At 36.3% G+C, this 25250-nt stretch overlaps 1 protein-coding gene across 21 annotated transcripts in view; it reads right to left on the bottom strand.

Annotated features, from left to right (window-relative positions):
- Positions 1-25250, bottom strand: part of Dlg1 (discs large MAGUK scaffold protein 1) — a 188950-nt gene that overhangs the window by 83927 nt on the left and 79773 nt on the right. For 11 of the 21 annotated variants that reach the window (XM_026785432.1, XM_026785435.1, XM_013351406.2 and 8 more), the window contains one exon: positions 4029-4127. The exons of the other annotated variants lie outside the window; for them this stretch is intronic. In XM_026785432.1, coding sequence (XP_026641233.1) covers positions 4029-4127 — 99 coding nt within the window. The remainder of the gene's footprint in view (positions 1-4028; positions 4128-25250) is intronic. 21 annotated transcript variants of the gene reach the window in all.

Here is a 25250-nt window from a genome sequence, read left to right as displayed (position 1 = left end):
CTTCCATTAGATGGGGCTGTAGGAAAGTCCATATGGCATTTTCTTAATTAGTGATTGATAGGGGTGTGGATAGGGACTCCCTGGGCTAGTGGTCCTGGGTTCTATAAGAATACAGGGACATACATGGATCTAATTTACATGGGAAGTAGAAAAAGACAAGACCTCCTGAGTAAAACAGGAGCAAAGGGATCATGGGAGAGGGTAGAAGCAGAGGAAGGAGGAAGGGAGGGAAGCAAAGAAAAATATATAACGCAATAAAAACAATTTAAAAATGGACAATAAAAAAGAACACAGAATGAGAAAGCCACAGGCAGCAAGTCAGTAAGCAGCATCCTTCCACAGCCTCTGCATCAGCTCCCACCTCCAGGTTCCTGCCCTGACTTCTTTCAGTGATGGACCATGATGTGGATGTATAAGCCAAACAAACCCTTTCCTTCCCAACTTGCCTTTAGTTATGGTGTTTTATCACAGTAACAGTAGCCCTGACTTCTATTTCTTTAAATACTGATTCCTCTAAAAATAAAGTACCATTTAAAAGGGCAAGCCTGACTTATATATTCTTTTGAAGATTTATTTTTATTATTACATTTTTAAAGTATCTAGAATTTTTTTATATGTTATATTTTGATCATATTCTTTTTCCCCTCCCCAAGTTCTTTTCCCAGATCCTCCCACCTCACTACCTACCCAACTTCATGTTTTTACTCTCTCCCCAAACAAAACAGAATAAAAAGCCAACAGCCCCAGAAAACAAAATAAAGACCCCTCCTAAGAAAACAAAAACAAAAACCACTAAACCAAAACAATAAAAATCAGTGGAGACCATTTTGTGTTAGTCAACTACTCCTGAGCATGGGACCTACCCCTGAGTGTGGTTAATATACCCAGTGTCACTACATTGGGGAAAACTGATTTTCTCTCTCCCAGCAGGTAACAACTGCAAACAGCTACTTCCATGCCTACTTCCTCTTCTTTCTGCTGGGATTTTGTCTGGCTTGAATGTGCATGATGTCAGTCTCTGAATTCTATGTGCACTAGCTCTATTCTGTCTAGAAGACTGTCATGAGCCACTTATCACTTCTAGCTTTAAAATTTTTCTGCCCCCTTTTTGGCATTGATCCCTGAGCCTCAACCTCCATTTAGAGCTGAGTGCTTCATGGTCTCTCACTGCACATTGTCCAGTTGTGGATCTCTGTGCTAAATCCCATCTGCAAGAAGAAACTTCTCTGATGAAGGTTAAACAATGAAGACGTAATTTAATTTTAAGGTGTGTGTGTTTGTGAATCAGGTGCCTGTAGAGGCCAGAAGGGAGTGTCAAATCCCTTAGAGCTGAAATTAATGTCATCTGACCTCAGTGTTGGGAACTTGGGTCTTCTAGAAAAGAAATACCTGCTTTTAATTGTTGAGTCACCTTTTCTGCCCAAGTTACACATTCCTTAAAAGAGTATGTTTTAGAATTTATCTGGAAACAATATTTAAGTTCTATCAATTTTACAATAAACATAATGGGGATAATACTTATTTTGAAAAATGAGCTTTTCTCATAGCATGTATCACTGTCATCTAGGACATCAGTAGTGGTTATTCCTTTTCTTATATGTGTAGTTTCACTGAATTTTTTTGTGTTTTGAGACATAGTTTCTATGTAGGTCTGGTTGTTCTATGTAGGACCATGCTGGCCATGAACTCACAAAGATCCATCTGCCTCTGCCTCCTCAGTGCTGGGATTAAAGGTGTGAGCCAGCAGCACTCTCACAGACTTTTAAATTTATTCATTTGTTCTCTCTCTCTCTCTCTCTCTCTCTCTCTCTCTCTCTCTCTCTCTCTCTCTCTCTCTCTCTCTCTCTCTCCCTCCCTCCCTCCCTCCCTCCCTCCCCCCCAAAAAGTTAGGGAGATAATATAAGGGGCCTATGTGCAAAGATGCTGTGCAGGTAGCACCTATTCTCTCTAGCTGGGAAATAAAGTCAGGACTCAGAGCCATAGCTCTTATCTTAGTTAGGCTTCTAATCACCGCAGAACCTCTCAAGTCAAAACTACCACTTCTCTAGTAATGCAGATTAGAAAACAGACTTCATCACTGTGAAGTAAACTAACCAGTTACACAGCAGTGAGTGGTGGGAATGAGTTGAAAACAACTCATACTGACTTATAAACTTTTATTTTTTTTAACTCCAAGGCTATAAACTATGAACATTTCAACAATTTACTAGCAGAGTGCTAACTTAGGGACATTGAGTTAAATCAAAGAAACCTGAAGGAGGGCAAGCTCCCAGTTGAAAACAGAGACCTGTACAAAATTTCAAAACTATTTTACCAAGAAAAGGAGAAGGAATGGGCTGGAGAGATGGCTCAGAGGTTAAGAGCACAGGCTGATCTTCCAGAGGTCCTGAGTTCAATTCCCAGTAACCAAATGGCTCACAACCATTTGTCATGAGATCTGGTGCCCTCTTCTGGCCTGCTGGCATACATGCAGGCAGAAGATTGCATACATAATAATAAAAATAATTCTTAAAAAAAAGGAGCAAGTGAAATAAGCTTTCAAATCTTCTTTTGAAAAATGTTATACCACTAGATATGTAAAAACACATTCATCTTTACCATGTTATAGCAACTTTAAATTGTTGACTGCTCACTCTTCACAATATAAAAATAATGTATATCTAGATTTACATATTCAATTCATGATGGCTTCATAATGACTGAATTCTTAACAATTTCCACAAAAGGTAAGGAAGGACCTGTAAATTGCAACATTAGTATAACTCAGTCATTACAATCCGTTTGGTTCACTATACTACTGAAGGTTTCTCCTAGAATCTCAGTATAGCTACTTTGATTTTTAGTTTTTAGCCTAAGGGAAGCACTAAAATGTGAGTGACCACAATTGTTCTCATTTCCCTCTCAAAAGGGGCTTGTCTGAAGCTGCAATTATATTCTCACACACACAACGTTCAGCTACCTAGATTTATGTCACTGATCAATTTCAGCAAATATAAACATGAACATATTAAGTCATATTATGAGCGATACTGGAAACTCTCAAACAAAAGATCATCAACTATACTTACTATTAATTTGACTGAATTAACTGTGTTGCAAGGGCAATAAAATGTCAACAAATTACTCCTTCCAATGAATAAGATTCTAAAAATAAAAAAATTATCAAATTCGCTGACATTTGTCTACAATTTTTTTTTCCTTACTGTTCCATAAACTAAAAAAATAGTGTGTCAGGCAGTGGTAGCGCATGCCTTTAATCCCAGTGCTTGGGAGGCAGAGGCAGGTGGATCTCTGTGAATTCAAGGCCAGCCTGCTCTACAAAGCCAGTTCTAAAACAGCCAGGGCTAGACAGAGGAAACCCTGTATCGAAAAACCAAATCAAACCAAACCAACAACAACAACAACAACAACAAAAAAAAAGAAAGAAAGGAAAAAGTAGGTTTTATTTTGGAGCAGTACTGACATAAGTTATGAAGACAGAGCATTATGTCACACATATACTCCACAACCCTCAGGAAGTGGCAGCAGGAGGACTAGAACAAGGTCAACAAGGACTACACAAGGCCCTGTCTCTAGAACAGGAGCTTTCATGTAATTGAGATACAATCTACCTCAATAAATGCAGATCATGGGATTTAAACAAACAACAAAAGGCTGAATACTTCCAAAGACAAATCTGCATGAGAAACAGTGCCATAGCAAAGAATGGATCTGGCAAAAGAGCAGAACCACTAAATCCACAAATCAGACAAGTTTATAAAAACAAAAATATAACTTACTTTGAACATAGTAACAAGCACAAAGGCATGTAAATAAATCTCCAAAAGTTTAATATGATTAGCTCAGAATGCACTCCATTTTTGTACCAAATAAAATAGCTAATGTTGAAGTTATCTTAAATCCCAATGGAAGTAAAAGCAAATTAATATACCTAATGAAAAAAAATACTTCAACAGTTTTAAAAGAATACAAATAAAACATTGAAAGCAAATTAAATGTTTATAAATAAAAAAGAAACCAATAAAAACCTGTAGTGCGGTGGGCAGGACGACAGAACTCTCAGCAGGGACTGGCAGGGCAGGGGTCACAGGGACAGTGGGAGAGGAGGGACAAACAGCTTCTGTGGGCTAAAATCATCAATGACAAAAAATCAGGAAAAAAATCAAATAAAAGAGAAACAAACAGAAAGTTGTACCATAAAGGTAAATATATTTCTCCATATATAATAAGTGGGAAATTATTAAGGTATTACTTTAGTTGGTTAAGTAATGAAACTGTCCTATGACTACTTCAGTAATAATTATGACATCAATTTATAATGTCAGTGTCTATGGTTAAGAAGACCTGTTCTTTAGAATGTATCAATAAACACAATCAATCATGCACTATTTTATGACATGCTTATTTTACAGACAAGTTGCAAAAAACTTTTTTTGCATCCAGACAGTATCTGTTTATTTTTCCTTTTTTCACATTAAAATAAAAATTATTTAGCCTACCATGCAAATAATGTTTATAAATCAACAGGACAAAGATTTTTAAAAATCTCTAAACAGAATACATATCATTTAAAGTAAATCCATATTATTAAGAATAGGCTACCTAGAACAATAAATAACCTACCTAACTGGATCATTATGTGCCAGACAGACTCTGGCAAAAGTGAGGGAAAAAGTACAGAAGCGTTTTAACAATTTAAACCAATAAACTTTAATATTTATGCTTAATTACTGCCTGGCTTGATCATTTTCAAAAATAGTATGTAATATGCATAGAAAGTATATTTTCTAACAAAATTAACTCAAAATGCAAATTAACTCAAACAAATGAAATATAATGTAAGATAATCTTCAAAATCAAGCAGATAGGAAGACAATGGATACTAATAGACTTAAAGCAAGAAGAAAAATTAAGATGAAGCTACTTTGCTTGTAATCGATAAAAACAAAATTATATTAATAACTGTAATTTATCAAATCAATCAAGATTCATAAAAATGTATAAAACCAGGTTGAGGTGGGGAATAGTAAATTCAAGGCCAGCCTGAACTCACAATATGTATTATTACATAATGCTACTGTCTCAAAACCAAAACCAGCCAACCAAAAACCTAAATGTAGATTTGAATAGAAGTTTTTACAATGATTAACAAGTGTGTTATGAGAACATGAAGACTGGTCATTAGGGAAATGCAAATCAAAGTTATAATGAATTGGTACTTTATACATTGATGGAGGAAGGTCATTGGTTAATAAAGAAACGCTTGGCCTGATAGGTTAGAACATAGGTGGGTGGAGTAAACAGAACAGAATGCTGGGAGGAAGAGGAAGTGAGGCAGATGCCATGAAGCAAGCTGCCAGGTCAGACATGCTGAATCTTTCCCGGTAAGACTGGTGCTACACAGATTATTAAATATGGGTTAGGCAAGATAAGTCACCACCTTGTGGTGCTACACACAGTAATAGAAATGGGCAAAGCAGTGTTTATATGAATACAGTTTGTGTGTTGTTATTTTGGGGCATAAACTAGCCAGGCGGGCCGGGAGCTGGGTGGCAGGAACGCAGCCCGCAGCTCCTTCTACAATACATTACTGAGGAATGGTGTCATTAAAACAAAACAAAATCAAGGTAACAAGTGGTGGCAAGGATGAAACAAAAACCCTTGTGATATTGCTGAGTGTGTATAAAATGGTACAAGCATTTGTGGAAAACAACTTAGTGATTCCTCAAAAGCAGTCATGGAACTATTGTGTGATCTAGCAATTCTACTTCTAAACAACTGAAGAACAGGGGAAAGAAGACTCACTATTTGCATGCAATATCCAAGACAGTATCATTCACAACAAAGGTGAACAATTCAAATATATATACAGATAATCAACAAAATGTGGAATATACCTATATTGGACTATGATTCAGCCTCATAAAGAAATAAATTCTGGCACATGATACAACATGGATAGAACTTGAATACTATATAAGTAAAATGAAGAGGTCACAAATTATTCCTACTTATATACTTTACTGTAGTAATATTTTAAAAGTTGACTGGAAATATGTCCTATCACATTGATAATGGATATTTAAATTCATTAAAGTTTAGAAAATTAATTTGCCAGTAAATACCCATAGTCTTTAAAAACTGCCTCAACTCTGACTTAGTTTAATTTAGTCTCAAGGAACAATTTAAAAAGGAAGAATAACACTTCTGAGATATTCTCTAGAGCAGAGCTTTTAAGTGGGGAGCTGTGGAATACTCTAAATATCCAAAGGTATCTCAAGTAATGTATTAACATTAAATGTTATGAAGCAATTAAGTATAATAGCTTGTAAATCAGATAAAATACTGCTAATAATATTAAAAGATATGAAACACAGAAAGAAAAATTTAAAAAGTTAACAATGGGGGTCAAGATTGTTGATTGTTTCCCTTCTTGCATTTATTCTGAATCTGATTTCTCCAACTGTTAATAAATACATAGAGACATAAATATAAGGTGAGGGAGGAAAAAATGGTACCTAGTAGCACAAAATAAGTCATCTGTCATCAGACAAACACAATGAATGTGCTCTAAAGATACTGCACATCTCAGTAATGCTGGAAGAATATTAATGCTGATAAATGAGCTTAAATTGCTGGACACTGCTATCTGAATTTATTTTCCTTTCAAACAGATTTTTAGCCATTATATTTTATGGTGAAAACAACAACAACGACAACAACAAAAAAACCAATCTCCCCTGCTCCTGAAGAAGTAATTCTTAAAATGAAGGATGACATTTTCATAATATTGGAAATATACTTAATGTCACTGAATTATACACTTAAAAAGCTAAAATAAGGGGCTGGAGAGATGGCTAAGAGGTTAAAAGCATTAACTTACAGAGAACCCAAGTCTCATTTACCCAAATGGGTGACTGGTCCCAGGGTACCTGACATCTTTTGCTGTGGAAAGCAGGTGCAATGCCATACATGGCAGCCAAAATACCCACAAATTAGAATATTTAAAAGGTTAAAGTAAAAATTTTATGCTATGTTACTTTACCACAATGGAAGAAAGTCCATGGCTTTGACTTGAAGCCTCAGTCGCTATTTCTACACTGTTACTATTGAAAAGACTTCAGAATTCTGTATTTGAAGGTCAGAATTAAAAACTTAAATGGTGGCAACAAATTTTCATGCAAATACTTAAATGCCCTTTAAAATGATTTATGACAAAGCACAGGGGAAGAACGGTTTTGAAAGAACTGTTGCTATATCATCTGGAAATACACACTGAAAGAGCAATTGAATAGAGATTCCTATTTTCAACCATACTGAGAGAACTAAACAAAAATCTTCAGAGGTAATATGGATAGATACCACTGCCTTTGCAGAGGAAGTGACTTACTGAACAGAGCATTCATGGCTGGAACCAAAGTAAAGGGATGCTATCATCTGTGTGCAAGGAATGGTGGGGAGCCCAAACCACAGGGCGTGGTAGCCAGAATCGAGAGAGGATGGTGTTATGGGCACAGCAGCATAAACATCTAGCATGAGGCTCACAGATACCAGTGGAGTACAAAAGCAATCTGTAGATACTTAAGCAGCAAAGAAAATGATAGGATGGGAGGTGTGAAGGGATGTTTTACTCTAATCAATGAGGCTATAAAGGACAATGGAAGCAAGGTTTCTCATGTTAGAAAAAGTAAAGCTGTAAATTATGAAAATAGAAAAAAACCCAGCATGGACCTATGCTGTAAGATCAGAATTGGCAGTACTGGTATAAACATAATGTTTTTTTATTTCATATAGAACAAAACTAAATACAGGCATAAATGTATTTCCTAGATCTGCCTCACTGAGAACAAATGGGAACACTTACTATCTCAAAGCCTAGAGATATACACCTAGTACCCAGATCTTGATTTCTAATTGTCCATACTCAAATAAGAAAACAAAAGAGGGCTCCTTACAGAAATGGCTGGCTCCAGTGCTAGAATTCACTGAGAGTACTATCAACTTGGACATCCTGCTATCTGCCCCAAAGTAAGTAAGTAAGTAAGTAAGTAAGTAAGTAAGTAAGTAAGTAAGTAAGTAAGTAAGAGACTTACGAAAACAAGGAATTTATTCTGGCTTATGGTTCTAAGGGCTAGAGTCTACAATGGCAAGAAGTGGTGACACGTTGGTAAGGTCTCATTTTTCATCCATACACAGGAGGCATTGAGAGACTTCAAGAGGGATGAGGTTATGCAATCTCAAAGCCTGCCCCCTAGTGATGCACTTCTACAGTAAGGCTGTACCCACCTATGAATTTTTTTTCCTGTCTTGTTACAAATACTTTATTTTTTTTTAAATAACTTTTTTAAAAATCTATTTTGCATACTAACCACAGTTTCCCCTCCCTCCTCTCCTTCAGCTCCCTTCCCCCACCTCCTTTCTACTACCTCCCCATCCACTCCTCAGAAAGGGTAAGGACTCCCATAGAAGTCAACAAAGCACGGCATTACAAGTTGAGGGAGGACCAAGCTCCTTCCCCCTGTATCAAGGCTGAGCAAGACATCCCATCATAGGGAATAGATTCACAAAAGCCAGTGACAGATCCTAGTCCCACTGCTAGGGCCCACTCCCCACAGACTCCCACATGCAAAGAGCCTAGCACTTAAGGAATCTCTTATCTCCCCAGACAGTATACCTGAAGAACTCGTGCTGAGAAACTTGAGCCTAGGAGGAGACTCTTATTCAAGTTACTAGAGTTAACAGTGCCATAAAACTCAACAAATAAAATAGCAGAGTCCATATGAAATAAATACATACATGAATTAATAAACAAAATGCATTTCCTTGAAATAGAATGCTAACTAAAAAGTGTAGAAAATGGTGGAATTATAAAATCATCATCTGGCAGCCATCATCAGGTTATAATTTATTTAAGAAACAGTGATGGATGTTTAAACTTCCTATTGCTGTTGCTAAGTGAAACTGTCATTTTTTACTATGAGCATCTGAATGGGATACACGTACACAAACACACACACACACACACACAACAAAATCATGCATCCCCTCAAAATACTAACCTGGATAAATACAACAGATACTATCATAATCAAGTAATCAGCACTAACATTACCATAACAAGATAAATTAAAATTAAATAGTATCTCACAGGATACAATGACAATACTAACTTTGGTGCCAAACACAATGAAATGAATCTAATCAGACAACCCAAATCAAGCAATAATACTACAAAATAATTGGCCATAGTCATCAAAACTGATAATTCTTTCTAAAATACTTTGTTCAGTTTCTGAGGAATTTTATTTAAGCAAAACTAATATAAACTGTCCATATTTTAACTTTTATCGTGTATGGGTGTTTTGGCTGCAAGTGTCTGCATACTACCGTGGTGATTGCTTATGGTCTAACAAAGTTTGCCTGAAGATCAGAGTGCGGAGCTAGCCACACTAGTTAGCCATAGATGCCAGGCAGTGCTGGCACACACCTTTAATCCCAGAATTTGGGAGACAGAGGCAGATGGATCTCTCTGATTTCAAGGCCACCCTGACCTACACAGTATGGATCCAGTCTCAAAGAGAAACAGAGCCATGAGGTGGTGACTCACGCCTTTGATCCTAGTACTTGGCAGTCACACATCTTTAATCCCAACACTAAGGTAGAAACAGGAAGGGATATGCCTGGGTGAAGAGAGGAATATAAAGCGGGAAGAAACAGGAGCTCAAGGTCTTCAGTCTGATGCCTTGTAGAGACAGAATACCCCATTCAGTCTGAGGATTTTGTAGAGGTAAGAATGAATGGCTGGCTGCACTGCTTCTCTGATCTTTCATTATTTACCCCTTTATCTGACTCAGGGTTTTTACTATTAAGACCAATTAGGATTTGTCCTACATACCACACATATGCATTGCCTGAAAAGGACAGCAGAGGGTGTCAGACCCCTGGAACTGAAGTTACAAATGGGGCGAGCTGTCATGTGGGTTCTGGGAACTGAACCAGGATCCTCTCGAAGAGGAGCCAGTGCTCTTAAGCACGGAGCCATCTCTTCAGCCCCAAGAGTACATATTAACGTTAGCAATTTGATGAGCTGACACATACGAAATTTATGATCACGATGAAGTCTGTGTATGTATCCACCATCTCTAACGGTTTCCTTGTGTTTGTTTCTTTGGTGTTTTAGTTTTGAGTTGTTAGAACACCAAAAAGTATTTATTTTTAACACCAAAAAGTATTTTTTAAATGTCTCAAAACATAATAAATGAATATGCTTTTTTTTTTGGTTTTCATTTCTTGGTAATAGTCTAGTAATAACAAAGAACTACTATGCTAGTAGTAACCACTAGAGTAAGAGGAACAGTTCAAATAAAATCAGGTAAAGCTATAGCTCAAAAGAAAGAAAAAAATTTGAGGTATGAGTGGCTCTACTTTATAACCAATACTTGGATTAAATGGACAGCTTTATTACCAGTCTTCATTTATTAAAAATAATCCATTTATTGGTTCCATGATGTCATGACTATTGCTTTGTCTTGGAAATGAGTCCCTACAGCAAAAAAATTGGTAGTGCAACCAGGATTTATCCCTTCTGCTTCTTCTGGATTTTTGGAATCCATTCTCTCTGGAAGAATACCATGCTCAGCCTAAATATAGTAAGGAGTCCTGCCTCAAACAATGTGCTAGACTTTGTTGCCTTCCCATGGGAAACTTTAACCTCTATGAGGAGTGGATGGGGGGAGGGATGACAGATGGGAGGGGGACAGGTGGAGGCAGCAGCAGGAAGGGAGGGAGTGAAAAATGGATTTGACATGTAAAATGAGAAAAGATATGTTTTTTTAAATAAAAAAATAAAATTTTATTTTTTAAAATAAAAAAAAAACCCTTCCATCCTAATTGGAGAGTGACTTGCACCGGAGCGTGACTGAATAAAGAGTTGATTAAAAATACACAGAGAGTTGGGCTTTTGTTTTTAAAAACACCCTTTTACACACTACAAAGAAAGAATTAGTATTTTGGCTTTCAAAATTCCTACATGATAGTGAGAAGGGCAGCTTCCAGAGAAAACTCCTCTTACATCACTGGCCACAGTCCCTCTTCTGGAGGGCAGATTCCAGGGGTGGACTCTGAAGGCTTAGGCCTCCACATGTTTATACTGGTCTGGGAACAAGCATAGCGTCGTCCACAACGTAGTGGTCACTTACATGTCACCTTCAAACATGTATGGCAGTCTAGTGAAAGCTTTGACGACAAAGTCAGTTTTCCTAAACACTTCAGGCATTACCTCAAATTTCAAAGCACAAAAAATACATCTACTGGTCAGTCGCTCCTAATCCCTTAATGACCAACTTTTATTCCTTTATGTTGCACTGAAACCCCACTGTACCCTTCTTTTCAGGGACTGTTCTAGAATCCACCTTCTTTGGGTAAGGATCTAAATATTGTTTCTAAAGAAAAACAAAAAAATCCCTAAAACACACTATGTCATCTTAACCTATCTTGCTGTCTATAAGACATCCAGAGTTAAGAATTCTGTGGAAGAACAACATATGCCCTCCCTTTTCAGAAGGCAAATAGTTAACCACAAATGACCTACCAGCAAATAAAATATCCAAGCCACAAATGATAAACACAGTAACAAAATAATACATTCACTTGAAACAAAAACTACAGCCCTAAAAAAATCCAATAATCAGATAAAAGTTGGTGAGGTGACAGATACCGGAGCTTACAAAGCGGAGTGAGGGGATGAAGACGGCTGGAACGTGATAAAGTGCTTGGGATTCTAGATTGGAAAATGTCAAATGCATATACATGTACGGGTTAAATAATGAGACAATGTAAAGTAATCATTACATTTGGGTTATTCCAGAAAAGAAAGAATGGAGAATAGCACTTTAAACTTTAAAAATCTTCTAGAACCATATAAATCAAGTAGGAAACAAGCATTAGAACACTCCTGTCCTGCTCTATTGTACCATGGGTAAGATCAGCTCGACAGAGATCTGTTATTATTTTGAAAAATCTTGGTCACATGACTAGCAACAGTCTCAGTTGTTTCTATCCATAGCAACACCACGGAATCATTAGCCTCTGAGGCTGCCTTTGGAGACTTGTTTCCATGACAACAGAGGTTATAAGATTAACACTGTCTAAAGGAACACTGCAGAAAACTGTAAATTTTTATAATTTGACAGATTATATGCATTTTCAAGTGTTTTTAAAACAAACACCATAATGGCAATTACCTGAAAGATGTTTTGAACTGATTTAATAAATTTCACTAATTTTCTACATAGGTTTATATTTTATACTAAGGTCTTAATTTAGGAAACCTATACTCAAAATATATTTTTGTGTGTAATTTTTATGTGATCTGAAGCATGTGCACATTCTCATTTATGAATACACTGTTGCCCCTCACTTTTAGACATTCAGCAATACATACATATTGTGTGAGCCTACTTATCAAATCCCTTTCTGTTTATTTACAACAGCTAATGTGCTTCCTATAATATACATACAAACCGTCAAGGAAGAGACAAGAGGGCAAATTAGGAGGCTGGGATAGCGTTGCTGAGAGGTAACTGGTGGTGTAACCTGATGGCAGTATCAGTAAAAATGGGCATGAGTAGACAGATAGAAACTGGGAATATAGAGTTCATGTGCCTTAGGGACTGATGGGAAGTGAGGGCTATTAAGAATAATCTCCATAGCTAGATGTGGTGGTGCACTCCTTTAGTCCCAGCACTTGGGATGCAGAGACAGGTCTGTGAGTTCGAGGTAGTCTGGTTTACAGTGCGAGTTCCAGGGCAGCAAGGGCTCCATAGAGAAATTCTCTCTTGAAAAACAATTCCCACAATAGCAACTAAAAATTATTTCCTAGATAATAATTAGACTTAGACATATATATATAAAAAAAGCTATAGTGCTATCTAAATATCTATTTTTCTTGCTAATTATTTAAGACTTCAGAACTGGAAAGGATTGGCTGGCTCAGTGGTAGAATGATTGTTTAGCAAGCACAAAGCCCTGGGTTTAGAATCCAGTTTCCTAAAAGTCAAGACGTAAAATGTAAAACAATCAAGAGAGGCTGGGCAGTGGTGGCCCATGCCTTTGATTCCAGCCCTTGGGAGACAGAGGCAGGTAGATCTCTGAGGCTGAAGTAGCCTGATGGTCTACAGACCAAGTTCCATGAGAAACTGTCAGGGGCAGGGGGTTTGGGAAGGCACCACAAGAGATAAAACAACAACAAAAAATGATTTCCAAAATGTAAAACTGACAAGAAGATAAATAAAACTACACTACCAAGATGCTAATATCACATTTTGTATTAACATGCTTCATGTAATCACAGTAAAATGAATTTAGACTAAATACAAATGTCCAGTAAGAGCTTTTTTTAAAAAAAGGCCTCTGCATTTTTAGGAAAATGAAATAAATGAATTAACAAATCTTTGGTACCTGTATCTTAAGACAACAAAAGTAACCATCACCCTATCCCACTGTTGTTGAATAAGGATCTTGAGTTTGGCCCAGCATAGTTAGAATTCTTAATCCAAGTTCTTTGGTCCTTTGTTTAAAGATCTACTATGAAATAATGAGGTATGGTTCTGATTAAATGTCAAAGCTGCTACTTGAAAGCAAGAAAGAAACCAGGAAAAAAAATTCAAGCCTTTTGAATGTTTATGGAAGGATAAAATATAGCAAAGTAGATTTTTAAAAGCTCCACTTGGGAATTGCTGTATTCAAGAGAGGATCAATAACTTCAGAACAAAAGGTGTTTTTCATGGTTTAATATTTTTCTTATGATTCATATGCCCTTTGCCACTGTCGTTGCAAACATATTTAATAAAAGCTGTATAGTTAAAAAACCTGAAACAGTATTTCAACCAGTAATGTATGTATGAAATTCAGTAACTCAGAAACAAATGTATATAGAACCAGACACATTTTTAAATAAACCAGAGGGATATCAAAATACAAATTATTTTTAAAAACTTAAAATAGTTATGGAAAATAGATGTAGCAATTAATTCTATTGTAGAAGCATGGATACAAAATTGTTAGTTTACACAGACAAGTTAGCTCATGAATCTATTAATTTTAATTGCAAGAATTCATAAATTCAGTTAAGGTTTCTGATCTCTTCACTATGAAAAGATGGTATTTTATAATAGCATTCATCTAACAACCTTTAAAAATAGATGACTCAGTTACTAGGAATTTAAAGAAAACAGAGACTTAAAGACTGAATATAAAGATATGGTTACATAATTAACACAGGGAAGAAATTATCAATTGCAACATGACTTTGTCTTTGATATTTTTTAGAACAGGCTAAATAAACATGTGGCACCATGAACTTTATTAACTATTAGGCTAAAATGGGCCCTTAACACTTCTTAGTAACTACATCTGTTCTAATCACCCTTCTGTAAAACCCCAATGACTCGGGCCCCCACTATCCTTCCTCTATACCTTTCCAAATTCTATTTATTTTTCTTCCAAGGATTCTCTTGCTTAGATAGCTACAGCCTCAATTCCATGAACTCTTTCCTGTTTTTACTTAAACATGACCTTCAAAATTCACTCTCTATCAGCAATCCTATCACCTCCAATATCTTACTTCTCTCATTTTCTTCCAGGATACCATATATTTTGGTAATTATATTGTTTAGCTTTTTTCCTGACCATTATCCATAATAACTTGCAACCAATACACTACACAAAGACAAACATCCATAATCCAACTTTGGGGAAATGTGGTCGTAGTTTTCTAGGCTACTTCTGGAAGATTGGGTGCTGATAATCATAATGGAACCCAAAGAAAATTTAGGATTATGGTCAAATCCTGACTGGAGTAGTCTGTGAGTCTGAATCATCTTAGCCAGTAGTCCTGAAGCTCTTCTGGATGTAGAGCTCAGAGGACACTGCAGCAGAGGTGCTCTAAAACACTGGATCATGTGGGTCATTCTGCTCCTGTCAGAGATTTTTCAGGGGTCTTTCTTAATCAAACCTTATTTTTCTTAACCCAGAATGAATCTATAGCCATTTCCTGTGGAAGCAAAAGAAAAAACTCTTCTCTAAAGTAAAATATCTTTTGATTTAATTTTTGAAGTCAAGGCATTTTCAAAATATATAGGTTGGATTAATCCAATAGCATTTATAATCAAATGTCTTTTAGCAGCTGTTGCTCTTTTCTCAGCAGTCAAACAATTCAAAGACAGCACAGTAACATACAGAGTCTCCATGTTTCCCTTCTTTATGTGGCTTTTTAAAAAGTCTATTTCTTTTATTTTTAAATTTTTGATTCTTTGAGACAGGGTTTTTCTGTGTATCTTTGGCTGTCATGACTAGGCTGTGTTCGAGCTCACAGAGATCTGCCTACCTCTGCCTCTGGGATTAAAGGCATGTGCCATCATATCTGACTACTCTATTTCCTTTTTTTAAGGACTTTCTCCATCCTTTTTCTTTTCTCTCCAAAGCCTATGTATATTTGTATATTTCTAAATACAATGTAAACCATTTAGAGGTTTTATTTCGTCTGAATCTGTCTTTATTGTATATCTCTATCTTTTTCTGACCACATGAGTCAAGCGATATGGCTAGGATTAAAGCTGTAGCTTTAGCAGCTGACTCCACCTCATTCTGTACCTTTTTGAGAGTCTAGCTTCATGGTGAAGATACTGGCAGGAGTCATGTTTGTTGCTACAACTCTGTGGAACTTCTAGGTTCCTGCCATCACCAAGAAGCCTGCTGCTGACTGCTCATAAACACCATTTAAGAATTTGGTGGCAGAGCCTCTTAAAAGAGCTGCAAGGTTTTTGCCACTAAGGCTGAGTCAGGAAGCTTTGCTTAGAGGAGTCACACCTCTTTTTGTCTCTAGGACAGTCTCATGAAGAAAAGATCGTTACCAAGAAGCTGCGCTTGACTCTGTTCTTTTTTGTCTAGAATCTTTTTTTTAAAGCTTTCTCAGGCTTTATGTGGAAATTCTTGTCAAACGTTTGAGCGCTATTTGTAGATGGAAGTTTCGGTCTGCCCTGGTCCTGCAGCCGTTTAGTTCCAAAGAAACATACTTATAAACTGTTTGGCCTATTAGGTCAGGTTTATTACTAACTAGCTCTTACTACTTAAATTAACCCATAATTCTCATCTATCTTTAGCCATGTTGCTTAGTACCTTTTCTTAGTGAGGCCTTCTTATCTTGATCCCTCTGCATCTCTGCCTTTTCTTTTCCCAGAATTCTTAGTCAATCAGTGTTTTATTAAACCAATATGAGTGATATTTTTTTATAGTGTACAAAAGCATTATCCCACAGCATACAGTCACAGGAAGCTGTGCTGTGTGTCAGATGAACAAATTCATATGACTAAACCACCAAAACCAATTCTGGAATGAATTAAGAATACTTGCTCTTCCTTCTCTTGCTCCCTTTCATGCTTTACACAGAGCAGGAACTGATTAAAGGTTCTTTCTGCATACTTCGGGGGGGGGGGCGTAATGCCCAACCTTACAAAAGTTTCCAAGTGTAAAAGTGCAAAACCAAACCAAACCCAATCAAAAAACCCAAACCCCCAAACAAGTGGCTATTCCCTACTGTCCTCTGACAACAGCTCACTGCCTAATGTTGGCCTATGTGAGAACAAATGTGGCTTTAGAGTTTACTGTTTCCTCTTCACACTGGACTTTGAACTTAATCTTCTCAGAGAGAGCTCGAACTGTAAAGCCCATGGTGTCTTTCCTCTGAACTCCTAAAGTCTCCTGATCTCAAGCTGAGTCTTTATTCTATACTGTTTCTTGTGGTTACTATCTGCTTTACCATTATAGTCCCAGTTTGACCTTTCAGTTCTCTACTACAACTTTCATTATTGTTTTGCCCCCTCCCCTTTTTTGAGACAATCTCACTATGGCACCTGGCTGGCCTGTAATGCCCTAGGTACATTAGACTGGCCTCAAATGAAAAAGATCCTGGATGTGAGGGCGATCTGGTTGCGACATCTGTCACCCCATTGATCACCAGGGTTGATTCGGTTGATCTGGCTGGCTAGGCGGGTGTCCCCTTCCTCCCTCACCACTCCATGTGCGTCCCTCCTGAAGCGCTAGGTCAAAGAGAATGACCCTCCCTTAATAGAGGAGGACCGGTCTTCGGTCAAGAGTATACGAGCAGCTGTGCTCCCCTGCTAAAACCTCCAAATAAGCTCTAAAGAAATCCTGTCTCTGCCTCAGGAGTTCTGGAATTAAAGGCATGTACTACAGTGCCCAGCTCTAATACTTGTTCAACTAATCTTTTGTTCAATTCTCTCTCAGAATAATTATTGTGGGTTTTGCTTTTTCTCTTGGTTGGACCCTGTTAAGGTTAAAAACCATCTACCTAAGACATATCTATTTTCATTACTTTTAAAAAATTAAGATATAACTCTTTTCCATTCTGTAATTAGGTTGATCTTCAGATTCCTTTCTTACAACACCACAATATTTTGTGGAACTGCTAACAATGGTGGTAGCCACCATGTTTGTTGTGATGAGTGAAGATGACCATGAAGCTACTGAAGCTGGGGACTGACCTCCAGGCCTGGAGAACCTGGAAAGGCTTTTGTGGGTACTGTTTTGTATAATTTTTACTGAATCTTGATTTAGATAATATTCCAATTTTTATTTTCTAAAAATATGAAAACAAACTCAGAATTAGGTAATTTTCCCAATGTGCTATGCCAAGTAAAGGGCAGAATACAGATATAAACTCAGGCCATTATTCTCCAAAGACATACTTAACCAGCATAGGATGCTGTCTCTTTAAATAGCCTAAGGAATTTGTAATCACTTGACCATAATCACTAGCGAACAGTGAAGGTGATAGAGCATTCCTTGATATGTGTCATATCTGTTTTCCAAAAAAACTCTAGAACCAATTTCAAATTTACAACCTTTTATTATAGTAGATGGTTTTACAAAGAATAATTCAAATATACAAATCTCAAGATGGATTCATTTTAATTTAAATTCCAGATTATAATCTTTATTTTCTGAAAAACATTTTAAAAAACTTGTCCTCTGTAATAATCATTGTTTCTCAAAGATAGATGGCTAAGCTAATGAAGGAAATCTCACAAACACTAATACCCCCCACCAAAACAAGCCACGCCGTATCTGTTCAGAAAGAGATACAACTTGGGGTTTTATAAATTTTTGAGAAATTATTTTTATTTATAGTTGTCTTGCCTCCACATTTGTTTGTATACCACTTGCAAGTCTTATGCCCAAGAAGCCAAAAGTCCAGCCCAAGAAGCTGGATCCCCTTGGAATTGGAGTTAGATGGCTGTGGGCTGCCTCTTGGATGCTGGGAATTGAATCTGGGTCCTTTTAAAGAACAGGCAGTGCTCTTAACTTCTGAAGATACACTGTTAAAGCTGTGTATGGTACAGTGCCTTCTAAATATACACAGACAGCAGCTGTGTTAAGACTCCTTTTAAAATTATACTCCTATGGTTGGAGAGTCGGTTCGGCAGTGAAAAACACTTGCTGTTCCTTCTAGGCCTGGAGGTCAGTTCCCAGTACCCTTATCAGGCCACTTACAATGCAAAGTAACTCCAGCTCCATTTTATCCAACAGCCTCTTCAGGCCTCTACGGTGACCTGAACACATATGGTATGTGCACGCACATATTCACATAAAAAAAAAACCATGCTGTCAGATATCATGGCCAATTAAACTATACTTGCATAAAATCAGACCAGTGTTTCTGCTCATGAATTACTATGTAACAGTAAAATGATTGTGTCAGTAGGTTTTCATAAAAGTTTCTTAAACAAGGTAATAATTATAATTACTGTTTTCCACATGTCTGAACCATTATTTTTACTTTTATCAAAATTCTAAGATTATATAATAACATTGTTAGGGATTGATAATATTAGTAAAAGATATTTTTAAAAACATGTTTCAATGATACAACTCTTCAGTTCTTCACATGTGTAGAGTATAACTTCTCACAAACTTTTCCCTTTTTTCAAAAGAATTTCATTTAATTTTATGTGTGCGAGTGTTTTGCGCCTTCATGGATGTTTGTGTACCAAACTGTGCCTGGTACCATTGCTTTTGTCTTTTGAGACAAGGAAACTGTATAGCTCTCGCTGTCCTGAAACTCATTATATAGAGCAGGCTGTCACCAAACTCAGAAACCCACCTGCTTCTGCTTCCTGAGTGCTGGGATTAAAGGTGTGTGCCACCACTACTGGCTAGCCAGTGCTCTTTACTGCTGGTCCTCCCCACATTATTTTTTTTTCTATCAGAATATTTCTAATGACTTCTGAAATATACACTTTATCTTACAAAACCTATGGTGTAGATGTGCAAAATTTTAAGCCATAGTTGTATATAAAGTTTGTAAAAATAATAATGACCAAGTCATATTTAGAAGCTCCAAGCTTCCTTTCAGTCATCATGATTAAACGAAAATAAGCAATTACCTACATAACATTTACTTATTCAATAAATAATTATCCATACATTCAATGTGTTACTCTGAAGGAACATGAAAGAAACTGTGCACCTTACAGTACCAGCCCTTATGAAGCTTACGGCTCAGCAGATGACATTTAACTGTGATAAGAAACATGCAGTATAATTCTTAGGAAAGAAAAAGGCAAAATGCTAGCCCAATAAATCTGAAAGTACCATAGATATGTGGCTCTATCCTTTTTCAGTGATTTACTGTAAAAGTCATCTTTAAAACTTACTTGAATATATTAAAATAAAATGTGTTTCTTTTGGCCTATTTGTCCTTGATAGAAGGGCCAACTACATCAAGACATTATATAGAAGCTGCACAGATGAAAACTTACATAAAATATTTCTCATTTAGTTCTGCAAAATAAGCCAATCTAAATTTAAGACAGCAACTTTATATTTTTTTAATAGAATTTAATTTTCAGACCAGATTTAGGTTCACAGAAAATTGAATGTCGAGTACAGCAAGTTCTTGCATACCCTCAGCCCACACATGTGTACAGCCTGCCCACTATCAACACCCTGCACCAGAGTGGTATATTTGTTACAACAGATGAACCTATACCCAGCATTATCATAGTCCAGTGTATGCTGGTTCACTCCTGCTGTTGGATAGTCTATGGGTTTCCAGGTGTATGACGACATCATTCATCACTGTAGAATCACATACAATAGTTTCACTTACTGATTCTTCTCTCTTCTCAAAACCTGGGGAACTTGATTTTCCCCAAATGTCACAAGGCTGGGATAATATGTATAAAATCTTGTCAGACTGCTTTGTTTTCTTTTAGTAATAATCATTTACTATTCTTCCATATGTTTATGGCTTAATCTTTTTATTGCTAAATACTATTCTGTTGTCTGATGTGTACCAACCTATTAAAGAGCATCTTATTTGTGCCTAGGCTTTGACAACAAAAAGCAAAATTAGAAACACCTATATATAATTCTCCTGTGGATCTAAGCTTGTAATTAACCCGAGGAGATTCCAAGGAGTACCACTGCTTCGTTGTAGGGTCAACAATGTACTTTGTAAAAGACTCTGTAACTACTGTAAACAAATACTTTTTGTTCAGTATCTGTGTTTTCTAAGGTATTCTTCTGTACCAATAACTGATTCTTACATATTAAGCACATTTTTAATAAATACAGTTATGTGTGCTATGAAAATATTAAGATAAATGGAAATATGACATATGTCCCTCAATATTCTTCTGGTGAAAGGGTGAACATTTCCAAATGTGAGTCATAGTCTTTTGAGTGAGGAATTAAATACATGTTTATGACCAAAGTAGCGTTTATAACCATTTAGATAGATGATTTGTACCCCTTTCTTCTGGAAAACTATCCTACTCTTCATCATGCTCAGCATTTCTGAAGTAGTTTTAAAAGGCTGCATACTTACTTTGAATATGCTCTAGCTTAGTGCAAAGGTACTACAATACTAATAAGCAATCTCTTGAAGATGAAAACTATTCTCCCTTCCTATTGGGACTGGCTTAATGAGAAATGTATATAAGGTTGGATCTAAAATACCTCAAGATGAAGATGCCTTGGTAGGAACACTGAAGTCTGTTGCCTAGTTATAAGTCAGAAGATAAATGGATATAAATAGATAACCATATGCCTTTGTTTGCCTAGGAAATACGTATTTGTACTTGTCCCACTTTAGTTATTAATAGCACCCTCTTTCCATCTAGAGCCTAAGAGTTACATAGTCATCCTGACTGTGAGAAAACCAAAGTTTTTTTTCTGGGCTCACTTCCTCCCCAGTGGGACAAATAAGAAATATCAGCCAGAGGAGAAGCTTAACACCAACTCAATACACAAATGTTTCGTGGAGAGATTAAGAAAGAAATAAGACAGAGAATAATCTGCACTTAATTTTCTGAGTAAAAGTTGATCTGTCTTTCTTCTCTCATTCAACAATATTTGTGTTGTTGTATTTGCTATGCTGCCAACAATGTCACAGAAGCAGAGGATTGGCATAAACATAAATGGAAAATTCCACCTGCAGGAAACTGAGAGTCTAGTGAAGGAAACACTCTGAACTGCATGAGCACTTGCACTCACTCATAAGCACATGCCCACACACATACACAGGTGGGAGGGTTGAGGCAGAGGGAGAAGCCTATCTTAAACCCAAAGCCAATAGGATTTGCTGTTTTCTTGGAAGTGGAGCAAAGGAAAAGAAGATAATCCCAACGGTTTTGTCTTTTGAGTCTCAGCACATATAAGAATAGGAAGTAATAAGGTAAAAACTCTTGACGCTGAAATGTAACTCAGTGGTAAAACATGCTCAGAAGCATGGGCCAGGTCATATGTTTTCTTTCTGTCAAAGACCACAACAAAAATAACAAGAAAATAAAGAAGAAAACAAATGAAAACCTTAAGAAGTTAAATGAAAAAAGAAACTCAATAATAGTAATAATGAAGGAATTCTATTTTTAGTATTTCATATGCTTCACTCAGGTGGAAATACTGAGTAAACAGAAAGCTGTAGTTATAAAACCTAGTATACAGAAATTAGCTTTGAGCTAAAGACAGAAACCTTGATGGCAACAGCACAAGACTGGACTGGGTCTGGACAAGATTACTTGAAAACACACACACACACACACACACACACACACACACACACACACACACACGAGAATTCAAGACTAAGCCCTAAGACATTCTAATACTTAGCAACAAGAAAAAGGAAAACACTCCAAAGAATATTGAAGCTAGGAGAATGAATATGAGATCAGCATCCAAGAGTCAAAGCCAAAAAATTTAAAGAAGTAATCAACTGTGCTAAATTATTTTGTCCTGAAGGTTAAATAAAGAGTAAAAACTAACAAGTTTGATTTGAAAACATACACACACAGACATTTTCAGCTGTTTGTGTTAGTGAGAGGTATTTCGTCTCATGGAAATTAATAAACAAGAAAAGTGGAAATGAGAGTGGAAAATGGAGTCTGATGAGATCTTGAAAGGGGAGTGAAATCTAGTACAGAAGTGAAGCGTGAGCTTTAGGAACAGATAGTTCACTTGCTGCAACAGGCTAAAGGAAGGTTATCAGCTTAGAAAACAGGTGTGCTTAAAGTGCAGTTTCAGAGCTCTTGTGGAGAAGGCAGAGCTGCAATTAACAAAGTATAGATGCTTCCAATAAAGGGACAAAGGGGAAGAGAGTTAAAATTATAAAAGAATTTGAGCAAGGCAACAAGGGATGGATGAGTGGCAAAAGAATAATCATTGGTCCCTAGAGTCTTAAGAGGATTAAAATCATTGTAGTGGGGTACTGCACAGAGTAAGCTGAAAAGGAAAGTGGTAGTCACGTGAAATGCTTGCATCAGTGATTCAAGTGATACAATGAGTAGTACTGGAAAGTCTTGAACATAATCATTTCGGTAGATTGTTCAAGTGAAAACACAAGGTATTTCATACCTGTGGGTAAAGATAAGAAAAACAGAAAAGTCAAGGTTTTGGGTAGATTATGTAAGGATATAAAGTCACTAAGAAAGTCAATAAGAAATGATTACACAAATTGCAGAACAAAGACCATATAAGTCAACAGCTCAAATACTCAGCAATCATAGTGATTAAGAGAGATGCAGATGCCCAAAAAGGGAGGAAAAGGAAATATTGCCCAATGATACCTGATTTTACTGATGGAAGCTTTAAAAAAAGATAAATGGGTTAAGATTACAATGAGCAGTTTTTATGGTCATGAATCAAAGAAGGGGGATGAGGTACAGTCATCCACAAAACAGTAATGACAACACAAGCTAACAGCTCCACCTCTTGGTTCCATGGTAACTACTTACAGGAACAGGATGGATGATGATGTGAGGAACCAAAAGGAATATTTGGTACTGCTTATAAAATTTATATATATATATATGTATATATGTATATACATATATATTTCAAAACAAAGACTATAATATGAAGTCTCTAAAGAAAAATCATAGTAAGGTAAAGCAACAATATATTCATGACAAATATATCTTAATTAAAAAAAGTTCCCTTTCCCAACTTACAATGTAGATTTCTGAGGCAAAAACCAAATGAATGGAGATAGTACTTAAACAACACTTTTGTTACTATTGGTGAGGGTTAAAGGGGCAAGGAAATCAGGAACACACAGGACTTGTATGGCCTGAGGATAACAGGAAGCAAGAGAGGAAAAGGCAAGATGATGAAATGAACCATTGTGAAGAACTAAAGACACCTGAAAGGGGAGAACGTGGAGCATTAAAAAATACCATTCCAGCTAACTGAAACAGACATTAATTCCACAAACAGTTACTGAGCACCAACAGAAGCATTTGGTATCTTGTAGATATTTCTAACTATTTGGTTTCCTTATCATTTAGAATACAATGACTTCCTAGAAGTTCCAGATATTCCATGGAAACCTGGCATATAATCTTAGTTCTGAATGTGAATACTTCCAATAGGCAAGCAGTTAAAATGAATTTGTAAGTAAAGTTTCTTTTTATTTGTAGCAAGGAATGTTTGGGAATCAGAGTAGTGACTGAGAAAATAATTAAAATTTAATTTAGTAACAACTCTTCAACTTGCTAAAGTATAATATAACCCAATTAAGGGTAATTACAACAAAAGTTTAGCTTCCTAGCAAATCTTTAAAAAGTTTATTTCGGACAACATCAAAACAGAGTACAATCACAGTACAAAACATACTCACAGTAGTTACAAATTATGACATTTCGTTCATCTACTTTGCCCCTGACAACAACATTAAGTCTTGTGGTGCTACAAAGCCAGGCCTGAGTCATTATAAAAATGGACTCCAGCATCAACTAAGATGCAATCAGGTCTCAAGCTCTTTTTCAGTTCCACTATATTTTATTTTATAAAACAAACTACAATAAGTTATAACTACAGACTTGAACATATCAATTACGCAACTCATCAGAAAGAAAAAAAAAACCCTGACCAAGGAAATTTTTATACCTACAAAGACAAAACTCAAAGGACAAGAGAACTACCAGTTAAGAGATTTGCAAGAGAAACGGACTCATTTTTCAGCATATAAACACGACAGGAACCAACTGGGGGTGTGGGGGGAGTAATATTCAGTGGTATAACAGGGCTACAACCATTTTAATGTCTAGGTTACTGTTTTCCAATTGTATGCTTTCAGTGGTTTTATGTGCAAACTAGTGGTCTTTTCATTTGTATGTTCTAAGATGAACATCAGATATAAACATGTGTATATACATAAGCACAGTAGTTTATTTACATAAATCATCGGGTATTTTTATTGATGAAAACATTATTTTATATTATTTAATCTATAAAAACAGGCAACACTAACTTTTAATCTTTTCACCCATCATAATCAGAATTAAGATAAAAAATTCTTAGAGCAGTGAGTATGTAATTTCAGAGTCAATCATTGCCTTTCAGTAAGTTTTGCTGGAAGTAACCTCAGTGCCTACATGTAAAATGATGATGCTTCCTACTCTTGAATTTCATCTTAATCATGTAAGAAATAGGTAGATTTTTCTGACTTTTAAAGTTGACATTTTACAACCAAAAACCATTATGAGAAAACTCTAGCAACCAAAACAAATAAATCAGCCTGGCAGTTATATTTATATTTACTGTGCTGCCTCTAGTGATGAAGGAAATAATCTTTAAAGGAATTTATTTTTCAAAGAACCAAAAGTATATGCATCTGTAAGCATATTAAGAATTACTGGTTTCAAAGGAAAAATCACTCTCAATTTGTT

The sequence above is a fragment of the Microtus ochrogaster genome, chromosome 2, assembly GCF_000317375.1.
Source record: "Microtus ochrogaster isolate Prairie Vole_2 chromosome 2, MicOch1.0, whole genome shotgun sequence".
In the NCBI taxonomy this organism is placed as follows: domain Eukaryota; kingdom Metazoa; phylum Chordata; class Mammalia; order Rodentia; family Cricetidae; genus Microtus; species Microtus ochrogaster.
This window is presented reverse-complemented; position numbering and strand designations above follow the sequence as displayed.